The 14,100-nt window shown below is 39.2% G+C and overlaps 1 protein-coding gene across 5 annotated transcripts in view; it reads left to right on the forward strand.

Moving 5' to 3' along the window:
* The window catches only part of LOC108232072 (dedicator of cytokinesis protein 3), a 57,359-nt gene that overhangs the window by 36,215 nt on the left and 7,044 nt on the right, over positions 1-14,100 (forward strand). For all 5 annotated transcript variants that reach the window (XM_017409630.3, XM_017409634.3, XM_017409632.3 and 2 more), the window contains exons 30-45: positions 537-637; positions 719-777; positions 895-1,043; positions 1,147-1,232; positions 1,325-1,351; positions 1,446-1,541; positions 1,635-1,695; positions 1,787-1,880; positions 7,793-7,941; positions 10,110-10,196; positions 10,486-10,590; positions 10,961-11,102; positions 11,341-11,507; positions 13,409-13,495; positions 13,644-13,823; positions 13,927-14,010. In XM_017409630.3, coding sequence (XP_017265119.1) covers positions 537-637; positions 719-777; positions 895-1,043; positions 1,147-1,232; positions 1,325-1,351; positions 1,446-1,541; positions 1,635-1,695; positions 1,787-1,880; positions 7,793-7,941; positions 10,110-10,196; positions 10,486-10,590; positions 10,961-11,102; positions 11,341-11,507; positions 13,409-13,495; positions 13,644-13,823; positions 13,927-14,010 — 1,674 coding nt within the window. The remainder of the gene's footprint in view (positions 1-536; positions 638-718; positions 778-894; positions 1,044-1,146; positions 1,233-1,324; positions 1,352-1,445; positions 1,542-1,634; positions 1,696-1,786; positions 1,881-7,792; positions 7,942-10,109; positions 10,197-10,485; positions 10,591-10,960; positions 11,103-11,340; positions 11,508-13,408; positions 13,496-13,643; positions 13,824-13,926; positions 14,011-14,100) is intronic.

Consider the following 14,100-nt stretch of genomic DNA (forward strand, 5'->3'; position numbering starts at 1 on the left):
GTTTATTCCTCTCATCATGGACAACAAGTCCTGTGAATGTGGAGACATTTGTTCTTTTTTTGCAGAAGTTACAAGGGGGGAACCAAATATTTCAGCCGTCTGAAATAATCGGTTCCCCCTCTAAAACACAGAACAAAAATAATTTACCAACAACTCCTTAACTGTGTTTATTTCTCTGTATTATGATATTATTAGCACATTTTATTTTTAAAAGAATGATGTTTTTTTGTTTTTTTAATGAGAAATATTTGACCCTCTAAACAATTCTGTTAATAGATAAGTCTTTATTTACGGAGACGCAGGGGGAACCGTATCTGATGGGGGAACGGGGCTCGACGTAACAGCAGCACATTGCTGCCCCTTATATGTCAAGAGGACAAATAACACCTTTTCTATTCAAATTGCCAACCCGCCACAGTGGCGTGTGTTGATCAAATTCACCCGCCGCTTCAAATATTTACCCGCATTTGGCCGGTGGCGGGTGCTAATTTCCACCCCTGGTTTTAATTTATTTGTTTATTCTTCCTGTTTGTCAGGTGTGGAACTCCTTCTTCAGCCTCACAGTTCTGTACATCAATCAGCCCAGTCTGCAGCTGGAAGCGCTCCCTCCTGCCAAGAGAAAGAAAACTCTGGACAAGTAAAAAAGCAACCGATTAAGTTTTACGTGCGTTCTTCCTGTCACTATGGTAATCAGTTGTGCGTCTTTTATCTTGTGTAGGTATGGTGACATGAGGGTGATAATGGCGTATGAGCTCTTCAGCATGTGGCAGAAATTAGGTGTGTTCCCTTCTCTCACACACTGGACTCAGGTCACAGTAAAGCATGGTGCATTCATGTGTTTATATAAAGTTGTGCAAACAAAGACACTTGTCTGTGTGGATCTACACTACCCAGGAGACAACAAGCCCCACTTCATCCCGGGAATGATGGGTCCCTTCCTTGGCGTCACCTTGGTGCCTCAGACTGAGGTTCGGAATATCATGATCCCAATTTTCCACGACATGATGGACTGGGAGCAAAGGAAAAACGGCAATTTCAAACAGGTCATTGTGAAGCTCCCATGCTGTAAAATGCAGACTGAATGCTGCATTCATGAGTTTATCACATAAAAAAGGACATCTCATGCTGAAAGCTTTTGATGCTTAGGTGGAGGCAGAGCTGATGGATAAGCTGGACAGCATGGTGTCAGACGGGAAAGGAGACGATAACCACAGAGAACTTTTCAGCCTCCTGTAAGCATCAGATGGGTTTATTGAGACTAGTACTAACACTGATTTAGCATTTCCCTCTAAAACTCTCCTGTTGTTTTTGCTTTCACACCCAGAACCCAACTGTTTGGTCCTTATCCAAGGTAAGAAATATTCTTTTTTTTTTTTCATTTCAATAAAAAAAAAACAATAAAAAATTGGCGTCTATGCTACAATAAATTTTGATTTTTCTTCCAGCTTGTTGGAGAAGATTGAACAGGAGACATGGAGGGAAACTGGAATCTCATTTGTTACCTCAGTCACAAGACTTGTGGAGCGAATTCTGGATTACAGGTGCGCTGAAATTAAAGTTGCACATCCCGACACTGCAGGCTGAAATCAATGAACTGCAGAGCAATAAAAAGAAAAATGCTCATTTATCTCCAGGGATTGCATGAAAGGAGATGAGACGGAGAACAAGAAAATTGGGGGTTCTGTGAACCTCATGGTGAGAAGTTCATGACCGTTTTTAAGCACCTTTAGGACCATGTTGAAACAAGAGTTCTCACTGGTTGTTTTCTCTTTTGTTGGAAAACCAGAACTTCTACAAATCAGAGGTGAACAAGGAGGACATGTACATCCGTTACATCCACAAACTGTGTGACCTGCACCTCCAAGCTGAGGACTTTACAGGTAAGAGGGAGATTTTTTACTTCCCTGTAGGGCTTCAGGGTGCAAGTTGCTTTTTACATGGTGTGGGTTGGTTGTACTATTTTAAGTGCTATTTATATATATATATATATATATATATATATATATATATATATATATATATATATATATATATAAAAAAAAGAATTGTTCAATGTTAGAGAAATCCTAGCTTGTGGTTGTGACAGCAGCACATTTCCATGTTCATGTTGTCAAAAGCCATAATATCAGTCAAAATACACAATTTTTCAGAGTTTTAGTTTTGATTTTATTCCATATGTGTATGATCTATGAGAAAAAAACAACCCACTAAATACACATCAATTACTACTAAAAGTCTACCGCATAATTTGTAATAAATAAGTGAGCTCAGCAGGGTCGTGTTTTGTTGCCAACAATAATGAATTGACGAGTTCACTTCAGACAGCATGTGACATATACTGAGTAGGTAAAATAATCCCTGGATGTAAACAGAGTCAGAGGGAGAACGATGGAATCAGAGCAGCCAGGTGGAAACAGAAAAGGCAAAGTTCTTTTCTCCTTTTTTCTGCAAACAAACAGCGACTAAAAGTTGTGAGGACGAGTCATTTCAGGGAGGAAATCAAGTGATGGAGAGCGTTAAAGCAAAAAGTTGGGGCTGAGATCATCTGCAAATGAGCTGTATCAAAATATTCCAAATCCTAACAGGAGAATTTCCACAAATAATCACAAAACGTAGTTGTAAACAAAGACAAGGAATGTTTGTTTTCTAACACAACTTTTACAAAAATCCTGTTTAGTGTTAGTTACATTAACTCCGAAACAACGATTTAATGATGTAGAACTTGTGTTAGAAGGATAAAAATCCAAATAAGAAACACAGAAAAATTCAGTATTTCGACTTTAAAGAACACTGTCGCTTGCAGATTTGTCTTCTGTGGCCATGAACGACAGAACACCCAGATGTCCTCTCTGTGCTCAGCAGCGGTCCTTCAGGAATTTGTGGGCTTCTTTCTGAACAAACAGCACAGATTTACTTTTGTTCACGCTGTCCAGAGGCGAACGCAGTCGCAGTCAATCAAAAGCCAATTACAGCTGGTAAAAGTGCACCGGAATGGTGCGACAGTCACTTAACACACACAGAGGGAAGGGTTTTTTGAGCTTTGTCCGTGTTTTACTACTATTTCACATGTTGGAACATGTGGAAAGAAAAATGCCCGCAGTGGAAAGTGACAGAAAGACAAGTTGAGCTGAGCTGCTGTCAAATTTACAAATGTTCTCTCTCTTTCTTGTTTCCATGGCACCCTGTTACAAAAACTATGTGAAGGACTTTATTCTGGGTCTGTCTCTTTCTGCAGTTTACACACATGCTACTGACAAATCAGCTGTTGACTCTTAAGTCTAACTTTAGCTAATTTACACAAGTAAACACAACTTCCTGACAATCTTTGGTCAATATAATACAATACAGTATTACCTTTCAAAGGGCAGGTGCTTTGAAATCATTGCATGTACATTATATACATTATATACTTAATAAAAATTACCTTTACTCTAACCCTAAAAAGAGTCCTTAGCATTCAGATCACAGCAACACACAACAAACTGCATTTAAACTGAAACTCATCAAAGTATAAAAAACAGATTTTTGTTTCTTAAATATTTACTTTTTTTTTTTTTTTGCAGTTCAGTTGTAGACAGCTGAAAGTCATTTTTCACGTCTTTAACTTTAATTGCACCCCAGCTACAAACACTGAAATAAGCCAATAGTCACCTGAGCAGGTTAAAATGAGATTCATACTCACTTCATAATCTCTCCACTCCATCAAACCCTGAGCTTCTCTGTGGATTTCATCCCTCTGTTTTCTGTAAGTTTAAGTGGTTAAATTGAAAAACTGTCCCTTTAATAGATTTGTTTTACGTTCTGCATATGTTACATCACCTAACAAACAAATTCCCTCTTGTAGGTGGAAAAAACAAATTAAAACCTAGAATAAAAAGTCATTTGTTCATTATTTTTGAGGGTATCCCATTTCCCAGGTGCAGTGAATGCAGCACGGCTTTTCTAAGAATGGGCCTGGTTTTTAATAAATTTTTAATTTAACTTAAATAATCAATTTCTTTCTTTCTTGTAACTTTTAGAGTTCTTTTTTTTTACCACTCTTTAGAGTTGGGTTGTTGTTTATGTTTTATTGTTTAAATTTATTTTTTTAATAATTAGGCTGCACAGTGTTATCTTTTTCTGTGTGGAGTGATGAACCAGGCTGTACCCTAATTTTGCTTGTTGGGACCGTCTTTCTGCAACCCTTAAAGAGACAAACCGGACTTAGAAAACAAATAAATAGATGTCTGCTTTTGTGCAGCACTTTAGTCGCCATTTATTGTTTTCCACCCGACAAACAAACAAACAGACTTGACTTAATGTAAGGAAGGGGCTTCATTTTATAAAAGCTGCTGAAACTTTAACCAGATCCTAATAATCATTCACCCACAGATAAAAATAATTATAGGTAGGAGACTTCCAGCACGGGAGTACTGAGCCTCTCTTGGATAAACAGACGGTCTAAATGTCAGGTACACATAATTAGGTGCTCCTGACATTTAGCGTTTCATTCTGGGATTTATTATTTATTGTTAGAAAAAAAGATTTACAGTACTTTTTAAGCCTGGTAATGTCACTTTCAGCCATGTCAGCAGGAAATCAAGTGAACTTTATAGCTTATTAGCTGGGCAAATCAGCAAATTAGTCTTTTCTTGTAGTGGTTTTAAAATGTGCAAATGAAAGTAACAAATAATGACTAGTCTAAACTAAATTCTACTGTCATACAAAGCAAACACCGGGCAGTTGTTAAGACAGTGTAGGGTATTTGTAGAGCTGTGATTTGTGTTTACATGCAGTATGTGGTCTTTATGTGTTTTATTGTCCTCCGTAAAGAAGCTTTTACATATTTAAAAACGTAATTCATCTCTAAATAAGACACTGTTTTTATTTCAGGGTAGCAAACATCAACTATTATCGCCCTCCACCCAAAGGAGGAGGGTCTGTGTGCGTTGTTAGTCTGTTGTGTTAGCAGGTTTTTTATCAACTATTCGATGAATTTTAACGAACCTCTCAGAAAGTAATCATTGGATCTACATTTACAAATGATCGTCTTTTGTAATCAACCCAATTCAAGACGGCCGCCACAGTTAATCAACCCTAGCAAACACTAGATCACTATAAGTCAGTCAGTTTTACAGATGTTGAGCTAGGAGTTAATGTGGCAGTAGCTGAGAGTTATTTACAAAGCATACTCTGAGCCCTAATAGATCACACAAGATCTCAAATTCCAGCCTTTAATTTGAAACTGCTGTTATCAGCTCAAAATAATTGATCAACTATGAGTTTAATGAAAAGGTTAAATACTTCATTTATAATCCCAGTCAAACATAAGACAATAAAATCAACTAGTAAATACAACGTTTTATTAAACATTTAATAACACAAAAAAGGTCAAAGAAAAGAAAATTGTCATGAGAAAAATGGGACTGTAGTGTTTTTAAATTGTCACCTGAAGGTCCACTGTTCAGCTTGGTGATATGTAGCAACATAAACTTCATCAGTTCTCTTGAGTCGGTGTTTGATTTGTCCCTTCTGGGCTACTGTACCTGCAACATTGTGTCTACATGGAGGAGTCTAACTTCATGAAAACATTATTATTTTCACACAGTTCTTCACTTTTGAATAATGTCGCACAACTATGCTTATTGCATTCCATGTAATTGGACTAAAACTATTCATTATTTGTCGTTGAAAATACCCAGTGCTTACAAATAAAACTGAGTAAATTGTACACCGCACAAACAGAAAAAAAGAACAAAAGCAGCTAAACGGTAGACTTATATTAGGCTAAAATGATGTGAAGACAATGAGACATTCCAGTTAGGATTGGAGCCACGCGTTAAACAAATGACACACAAAGGTTGCAAAAAAAGAAAAAGAAGGGAGGATTACTTAATTTGAACCGATGACAAGTGGTTACATAATTCTACACAAAAGAAACCTCGCTGCAATTCCTTGGATAGAAATTAAGCTCCTGGTGTTCCTCCTTGGTTTAAAAATAGGCCCTCGGTTCTAAGGAAGAAGGAGGGGAGGAAAAAAATAGCACTTCTTTTATGTCGACGGGTGCTTTCGCTGAAAGAGCGGAGCAGATTTCCTCCCACCCGAGGGAGAGAGGGGCTGGAGGAGGACGGCTTCGTTTTAAACATTCATAAATACATACATTACAATCACACACGGGGCAGAAAGGGGTTCATTTCTTCACCCAGAGGTACAGCTCTCAGAAAAATATGCAACGCTCTCTCGGGTAATAAGCGTTGACCTTTTATTGTAGAAGCAGAAAATCATCGCTGACAACAAAGAATCCATCATTTTATCATTAATAACCCTTAAGGCATGTATAAAGAGGCTCCACTCCTGATGGGGCAACAGTAACGCACAGTGCGGTGGTGGTTTGCTGTCACGTCGCAGTAATAAGGCCTCTGGTTCAAACCTCAGCTGGAGCTTTTCTGAGAGGAGTTTGCCTCAATCTGTATGGATTCCCCACAGTTTTTTTTTTTTAGCTTTTTCATGAGCACATGCATGTGTGTATTCAGCGGGAACATATTTGTCAGCAGTGGTACAGAATTACTTATTTTAAGGCACGGTACGTGTAGTGCTTGTGCTCTGCTGGCGTACAGCAACATGAAGCTAAAACTGGCAGCAAAGCACGGGAACCTTTCAGGGACGACTGGAGCGCCTTGATTCTTTTTTTAAAAGGGAATTTATGGCCCAAAATTGATTATTTTCTCATATAAAACAAACCATTTCAACCAGATGACGCAGATCTGACACAATAAACCTTCTGATATCCGTCCCACCCCAAATGTTTTTTACTTACGTTATCATTTTTGTGTCTAACCTTTGTAGGGTCTTGTGCAAATCTGTACATTAAATGTATCACTTAGTTCTGTTTTGTAGTATCAAAGTGGCTCCAAGTATAAGTCTTAAAGGTGATTCTTGTATGGTGGAGTTTTGTAGAAAACTATTCATGTCTTACCTGTTGCAGATGGCTCTTTGAACAACGTAAGTTTGGAGAAATAGTTTATTTCTGACCGCACTGATGAGATAACACGTAGTCCAAACAAGATGAAGACCTAAGATGATTTTTGCGGTTTTAACACAACTCCAATTTTACTTTTTCTTTTATTGGCAGTTCCTGCTATTTAATATCTCACAGCCAGTTTTACATGACATTGGTATTTACATAAATATCTTTGGTTTTCCTCACCTAATGTCATGTAGGTCTTCTGTCTTTTATCAATAATGATTCATATAAAACAGTAATTCTGCAGGAATCCAGAGTCTTCTTGCTCTTGCTCATATTAGCTGTTAGCTCATGAGTCCTTATGGGCTTAAACTCTTTTTCTCCAAACTTGGGCTTTTCAAAGAGGTATCACCAGGTAAAAAGAAAATAAATGAATACTGCTTATCTTTCCACAGAAGTTTAAAAGTTATCCACTTTCGTCAACCTTTAATGGAAGTGTCTCTGAGCTCTCTGTAAAAAAAAAAAAAAAAAGATGAATTACTGTAAAAAATAAAGTGGTTTTTTTGTGTCAACATTGTTTCAAGTGAGAGGGAACTAATGCGAGCTGAACAGTAAACATGCTCTCTCAACCTCTAGTCACCATTATTCCAAAATCCAGTCACCACTCCGAGCATCCTGTGTGTCGTACCACCGACTGGGCTTCGAGTCATGTGCCATCTGTTCCTGAAACACGGACCCTAAATGTCTGGAAGGGATCACATTATCTCTGAGGCCAGACTCAGGAAAATGTTCAACATCTGCTGCTTTATTATATGGAAGATAATCATTTTTTTCCCCCTGCTTCAACAGAGGCAGCGTTCACCCTGCTGCTGTACTGGGAGCTGCTGCAGTGGGAGGACCGGCCTCTGAGAGATTTCCTCCACTACCCCTGTCAGAGTGAGTGGCAGCGCAAGGAAAACCTGAGCCGGAAGATCCTGCACTACTTCAACAAGGGAAAGGCAAGTGAAGTTCGTTAGACTGTTATTTCCTGTAGCCCTGATGCCTGATTTTAGGGACTCCATCTGAAGCTTCTGTGTAATAATTAATAGGTGACAGACCTGAGACCTGTGCCCTTAGACCCATACACTAGGAACATGAGAAGAAATAAAGCTACGACCGGCTGTCGAATAGAAATGGGGAAATAAATTAGACGTGTGAAGCTATTTGTAACTAGAAAAACTGCTTTTTCTGCAAAAATGCAAAAATTCATGCAACTCCGGCTGAAAGCTAAGAGTAGCTAAAAGGCTAGGTAAAAGCTAAAAATAGCAGAAAAGTGACAGGTTTGGTGGTGGATTTGGACCCAGGATGCAGACTGACGCAAGGAGCTCAACAAAATAAACTGATTCATTAACAAAAACAAAAAGGCTGACGTGGTGTAATGTTTTTTTTTTTTCTTGTTCTTCTGCCTCAAATTTTTTTTATTATGAGCTAAATGGCGTAAAATAGAAATCATTACAGAGATGGTAAATCACTGAAACCAAAAATCCAAACTGATAAGCAAGTAAATCACAAACAATAAGGAGGATAACAAGTAAATCAGTGATCCAGCTGAGAAAACCAATCAACAGAATTCACCTCAGGTGCTACTTTCATTTTACTTAAACCCAGAATATAAAATGCAAACGAGAACTCCAAACCACACAGATAATAACGCAGTCATCGACACTCTCTGCACTGAAACAGAGAAAACTCAGCATCCAGAGTATCACAATGTAAATGTAAAAAGCTTAGCCTTTGCACAGTCTGTGTAATACTTCACCTTGAGGATCAGCTTTCAGTTCAAATATGATTTCCCTTCCAAAATTACTCCTCCCTGGCCGGTATTCATCGTCAAAATTAAATTAGTTGACTGCTCTGTGTGCGCTGGAGAGGAGAATGCCCACCGGACCCTGGAAGCAGCTGAGAAGAAATAAAAGTGTCGCCTTTCATTAACTGGTTGTCTTCTCCCAATTGTTTCTGCCAGTTTTTTTATATGAGAGAGAGAAAAGAAAAAAAAAAGTTGCTGTATTGTTCCTGCAGAGTTTCCAGGGTAGAGTGGTTTTTACGACATGCTGTTTTAATGATTTCTAACAACAAGAACTGGGTGCACGAGTTTGAATTTATTGTGAATTTACTCTAATCCGCCCAGGTCAGAATTATACATACAGGCTTAACTACATCTCCCACTACTTTGGTTCAGTGACCCTTAACAAGCTGCACCCCAACCACACAGTTTTTGTATCCACCATCAAGCTTCTGGCTTTGGCAGAATTGGCTTTTAGGTATATTCCACAAAGTTCCGAATGGGTTGATGTCAGGGCTTTTGGGAAGGCAACTCCAGAAGCTTAAAGTCATCCTGATTTATCCAGTCAGAAAGCAGATTTGATGTGTGTTCGGGATCACCGCCGTATCGGAGCACCCTGTCTTCTAGCTGTTGATTTCAGGTGAAGATGAAGAATTTCGAGGTAGACCTCCTTTTTTTTTGTTATTCCATCTTTGTACAATGCATCAGTACCACGGCATGATGCCACCCCCTCCATGTTTGACAGCTGGTACAGCAAACAAACTTCTTGTCATTGTGGCCAAATAGCTCAATCTTTGGCTCGTCTGAACATAAGGGTTTTCTCCAGAAGGGATTTGGCTTGTTTATTGAGCTTGAAGGTGTCCCTTTTGGAGCAGGGGCTTCTTCTGAACAGTTCTCAAATCGTGGCAGGCTTGAACCTTGGCGGTTCCTGGGTTAACGTCCTTACCGCTTTTGTTTCATTTGACGATGGCAGATGACTATTCATCAATCCAGTGAATGCTGTCAAACAAATCCTTTTTACACTGGCAAAAAGAAACGACCAGCTGAGAAGATAACCTTCAGCACCACTTGTTAAAAAATTCATGCATATATTTCATCCTGTACGTACAATTTTGAGATAAAATCTACAGTAAATTCAAATTTGTGCAGCAGTTTGAAAAATCATTGAAGCTGTGTGTTGTATAATCACTCGTGCCCATGATGAGAGCATGTAAGCTTCACAGAACAAACAAAACTGAAGCTATGGGACATTTCACTTTTTCATAATGATTTATTTGGTTTATAGGAGTTATATTAGGTTTTATATGTGTGGCTCATTCCATCTTTATCTCTGTGACTCTGCAGTGCTGGGAATATGGGATCTCTCTCTGCCGGGAGCTGGCGTTCCAATATGAGACTTTATATGATTATCAAAGTCTCAGCTGGATACGGGTAAGTAAAGTGTTGCAGGCTCCCGGTTTCTGCTGCTCTTATCAAACAAGCCTCCTCTGTGATGCGGGAAGGTGAGACTTTCGGCTTCCTCTGCTGCTGCTGCTGCAGTGTGGTGTGAAGTGCACACGGCGTCAGACACAATGTCCTAATTGCCTGAGCACGCCCACACTCACCGAGACATGCAGGGGATTCAGGAATATGTGTGATTAAATTATTATTCATCATGACTCTTTTTGCGTGTTTTGTTTTTGTTTTTTCTTTTTTTTTTTGCTTTATCTCTGTGCCGCAGAAAATGGAGGCAGCTTATTATGACAACATCATCGAACAGCAGAGGATTGAACCAGAGTTCTTCAGAATGGGCTTCTATGGCAGGAAGTTCCCTTTCTTTCTTAGAGTAAGACTATTTACATCTCGTCTGATCTTTTCAGTCCTTACACTGATCTAGTGCCGACTATGAGTGTGACGACATTTCCTGTGCAGAGTGGTAGGTTAGGCAGCATACTTGTGTTGTTTTTTTCCTCTTTATTATTCTAAAGTATAAGAAAATCATGTTTTATCATAAATTACTCTTCTTTCTGTTGTAAAAATAGTTGTTGGGAGAGAGTCGATCAGTACTGCTAGGGCGGAAATAATTCAAAGGGGTTAATTACGAGTTTTACTTGTGACCTGACAGTCACAGGCGAGAAATTCTCAGCAGCAGAAGAGCTGCGCGGTTCCCACGACTCTGTCAGCTCTGAACAGCTGTTTGCTGTCTCCCTCCGCAGAACAAGGAGTTTGTCTGTCGCGGTTACGACTATGAGCGGCTCGAGGACTTCCAGCAAAGGATGCTGGGGGAATTTCCACAAGCCATCGCCATGCAGCACACCAACCAACCGGACGACACCATCCTGCAGAGTGATGCTCAGTGTATCCACGTGTTAGCGTTGCAGGGACTCATTACAGAAAGAGGGGGCATTTTTATCAGATAGAAGAAGTTGATGCTGCTTGATTGCACGTTGAATATAAATACAAAACACTGATATTGATTTCTAGGCTCAGACAATGAAGTTAAATGCTTTGTGTAAGCATTTTGAATATCCCTCCTGCTCTTCCTCTCCTGTGTGCATACTCCTGATTTGTCTTTTCCTTAACACTTGGCCTCTAGATCTGCAGATCTACGCTGTGACTCCAGTATCAGACATCTCTGACGTGCCTCAGCTGGAGCGTGTCCCTGAGCGGATCAAGAGCTTCTACCGCATCAACAATGTCAGCCGTTTCCACTACGACAGGCCCTTTCACAAGGGGCCCAAGGACCGCGAGAATGAGTTCAGGGTACGATGAGACAGCAGCCAAAAATCGAATTGTTAAAACTGCAGGGTAGTGCAGGTATTAGATAAACAGTAGTTTTAACAGACCTCTCAGGTGATGTAAGTTGGTTTACCTCCCCCTGGTGGCCTCAGTGAAGAACTTACTTTTTTTTTTTAAGTAATGGCTTAAAAGTGCTCTTAATGTTTCTCCTTTGCTTTAACAATACATTTGACAGGTAAATATAAACATCAGAGATAAGCATCATTGGATTTTATTTATTAAGAACAAAATATTGGAGATGAAATGATTCAGATTTTGACTGGATGTTTATTTTGTCAGTTTTACATCCAGGCAGACATGTTGGTTTATTTGATTGTCTGTAGGTATAAAGTTTGGATTGCAATTGGCTTTAAATTTCATAATGATTTGCTCATCGAGCAGCTTTTAATGCTGCTTTGAGCATCATCTGACTGACCTGTTGGGGATTTATTAATATATTAACTGTAACTCTGTCAAGAAGAAAAGTTTAAAGTATCACAGTGGCATCCTCTCGAGCCGTAAAAGGGAAGAAGCACAAAGTAAAAAAGTCTTTTTGCATGAAAAAGTGAAGATTATGTTAAAATTAAACACCCATCAATCTAGTAAATAATAAAAGTTGTGTTCTTTGAGCAAAGATCTCACATCATCTGTTAGCATTTGGAGTATGTGTTGAGGGTGACTCTCAGCTACAACCAGATCAAACTTTAGCTCAATATCTGTAAAATTATTATAACTTTGCTAGTGTTGCTTTGGTTGAACAGCTGTGGTGACCATTTTGAATTGGGTGGACACCAAAAGTTATTCAATTAAATATGTATATCCACTGGTTCATGATAAATTTTGCTAACTGACAGTCTGATGAACACAAACTTAACTTAAGATTTATTTACAGGATCATTACAGCTGTAAGGTTTCTGTCATTTTTACTTTAATTCCTTTGGATTTCTCAACATTTCAGCTCCTAATATTTTCTTTCTGTACCATCAATTTATGTAATATGAACATGTTGATATATTTTTTTTTATGCAGCATTGACTATGGTGCTGCTTAAGGATCACAATTACAAAAAAAAAAAACCCAAAACAAAACAAAAAAACATTAATTATTGGTCTCAGTGGACACATTACGATTTTTGCTTTCAATTTTTGGTTAGACTAAAAAGCAAATTTGCTTAATAGTTCTAGTAAAAAATGAACTTTGGCTTAAAATACACCTCGTTTTAAAATCAACCCTCTCAGCTAAAAAGTGTCAGATGCAAATTGTGACAACTAAATATTTAAAGGGGCATTTAGTGTCAAGTTGTTATTTTTATGTTTTTGCCCCTCAGCAGCATAATTGAGTTACTTTAACTGATTAAATAGACAACATGGGAACAACAGATGTTTAGAAATTAAAATAAAGTGTTTACATGCTACAGTATATTCCGTTTTTATTCCACAGTGTTGGTTTTAATGCCCGAAATGTTTCATGTGTAAAGCGTAATCAGAAATATCCAAAACCCTGATCCTAACCAGAATACGACACATGTAAACACATGCACAAGCTCTTGCTGTGATTCTAAATATTTTATCAGTAGATACTAGTTAATCATTATGTTTACTTTCAACTCTGCTTTGGTTTTTAGTGTGAAAAGCAGCCTCCAAGACGTTAGGGACATTGATATGCACAATAAAGTAGTTTTCTCTGACACAGTGACCCACATTTGGAGTCAGTCTACACAAAGGAGTAACATGTAGGTCAGCAGTTTACAGCAGAGCTTTTAGGAATCGCTGTTGCCTGCTCTGATTATTTCTCTGTAAAAACAAAGTCTGCTGCTCGCTGGGTTTTGCTTTGTACCACATCAGGCTGAGAGAATAATCTCACTTCTTTATCTGCATGTCTAACAGAGTCTGTGGATTGAGAGAACAACCCTGATCCTGTCCCGTCCCCTTCCCGGGATTGCCCGCTGGGCAGAAGTGGAAAGAAGAGAAGTGGTGAGGAGCTCAAACCTTCATCTCATTTAGAGTCACAATGTGGGACGTTCGATAAACTGTTAAGATGATTCCAGCTAGTTGCTCCCTGAGTTAGACCCCCATTTACTTTACAGTTTTTAGTAATCGTCTGTCATACCTTCATTGCCAGGTGGAGGTGAGCCCTCTGGAGAATGCCATTTACGTGGTGGAGAATAAAACCCAGGAGCTGCGGACTTTGATCAGCCAGTACCAGCACAGACAGCACCATGGCAACATCAACCCGCTCAGCATGTGCCTCAACGGCGTCATCGATGCCGCTGTGAACGGAGGCATCGCCAGATATCAGGAGGTACCGCTGCGGGGCACAGCGAGGGGAGGGGTGCAGCAGTGATGGCTGTCAGGCTGGTTTCAGGAGAAAACTTTATCTTTTTACGTTTCATCCTCTGCCACAGGCCTTCTTTGATAAGGACTACATCAGCAGTCACCCGGAGGATACGGAGAGGATCACACATCTGAAGGATCTCATGCAGGAGCAGGTCCGAACCCGGTTTAAATCGCTCAGCTGAAACAGAGCTACTTAGAAAATACAGTGTTGTAAATGAATGCATATTTTTACTGCCCCCCCC

This window comes from Kryptolebias marmoratus, linkage group LG8 (genome assembly GCF_001649575.2).
Source record: "Kryptolebias marmoratus isolate JLee-2015 linkage group LG8, ASM164957v2, whole genome shotgun sequence".
NCBI classification, from domain to species: domain Eukaryota; kingdom Metazoa; phylum Chordata; class Actinopteri; order Cyprinodontiformes; family Rivulidae; genus Kryptolebias; species Kryptolebias marmoratus.